The 1345-nt window shown below is 47.6% G+C and overlaps 1 protein-coding gene across 1 annotated transcript in view; it reads right to left on the reverse strand.

Annotated features, from left to right (window-relative positions):
• LOC122561410 (phosphoglycerate mutase 1-like) overlaps positions 1–1305 on the reverse strand; it is a gene marked incomplete at its 5' end in the record, with an annotated part of 6479 nt that extends 5174 nt beyond the window's left edge. The window contains one exon of the mRNA XM_043713172.1: positions 1047–1305. Within this exon, the coding sequence (XP_043569107.1) occupies positions 1047–1305 (259 nt within the window). The remainder of the gene's footprint in view (positions 1–1046) is intronic.
• Between the last annotated feature and the right edge of the window lie 40 nt (positions 1306–1345).

Below are 1345 nucleotides of genomic sequence, written 5' to 3' on the forward strand. Positions count from 1 at the left end.
TTGACTATTCACCCTATCCATGTCTCTCATGATTTTGTAAACCTCTATAAGGTCACCCCTCAGCCTCCGACGTTCCAGGGAAAACAGCCCCAGCCTGTTCAGCCTCTCCCTGGACAACTGAGTTTCAGAGGGTGGAAGATGGGAGGACATTCAACAGAATAGGCAAAACTAGAGATGTGCAAATATAACAAATGCGATAGGGAAAAAAGTCTTGTTCACACAGCAAGTGGTTCATGTCAGGGGTACACTGCTTGGGAGTGTGGTGGCAGCTGGTTCAATTGAAGCCTTTAAGAGACCACTGGAAATGTGCTGAGTAGTGGGGCAAAAGCAAAAGAACAACACCTAGCCATAATGCTCATGCAGAGAGCCAGTACAGATACAATGGGCTTGTGATAAAGACTTGGATAAAGGGTTCAGCAGCAAATGAGCTGGGAAAGGAGCAGAGGCAAGCAATGCGAGTTGTTTTATTCATTCAGGGGATGTGGGTGTCTCCATCCCTAATCGTTTCGAGTCGACCTCATTGCTGTGGGACTGGAGTCGCATGTAGGTCAGACCAGGTAAGGATGGCGATTTCCTTCCTAAAGGGCATCAGTGAGCCCGACTTAACAATGGCTTCATGGTCACCATTAGACTCTTAATTCCAGATTTTTAAAAAAATTGAATTCAAATTCCACCATCTGCTGGGGCAGGATTCGTACCCAGGTCATTATGTGGGTTTATAGTTAAAAATACGTGGCGCTGGAAAAGCACAGTGGGTAAGGCAGCATTGAGAAGCAGTGAGTCGATGTTTCCTACATAAGCCCTTCAGCATGTGCAGACCTGACTTTCTCCCTTTATTTCTGGATTAACAGTCTAGTCAATAATACCATTAGGCCATTACCCGCCTTGCGGATGGAAACAGATGGTCTCAGGAAATGTTAACAGCACAGAGTTGGAATCCCAGTGCAGGTTCAAACAGGAGTGGAGGGGCACAGCTGTGACTGTGCCCAGGACTGTTCATTGAAAAATGCAGGAAACTAGAATTACAACACCGGATTCAGATTTACCTTCCAGATGTTTGACAATCCCCCTCAGGCTGTTACCATGAGCTGCAATCAGGACCCGTTTCCCAGCTTTAATCTGCGGCACAATCTCCTCATCCCAGAACGGCAGGGCACGGGCAATCGTATCCTTCAAACTCTCACAAGAGGGAAGATCATTCTCAGACAGATCAGCATACCGACGGTCCTGGCAAAACAAATACACCTTCAGTATGAGTGAGCCATTTGCGAAGTGGGGGCATGGAAGTGACAGAAAGGACAAGGTGGGGGTGAGAAAGGGAGCAGGGTGGGTGTTGAGGCGTGGG

The sequence above is a fragment of the Chiloscyllium plagiosum genome, chromosome 22 (genome assembly GCF_004010195.1).
Source record: "Chiloscyllium plagiosum isolate BGI_BamShark_2017 chromosome 22, ASM401019v2, whole genome shotgun sequence".
Taxonomy (NCBI): Eukaryota; Metazoa; Chordata; class Chondrichthyes; order Orectolobiformes; family Hemiscylliidae; genus Chiloscyllium; species Chiloscyllium plagiosum.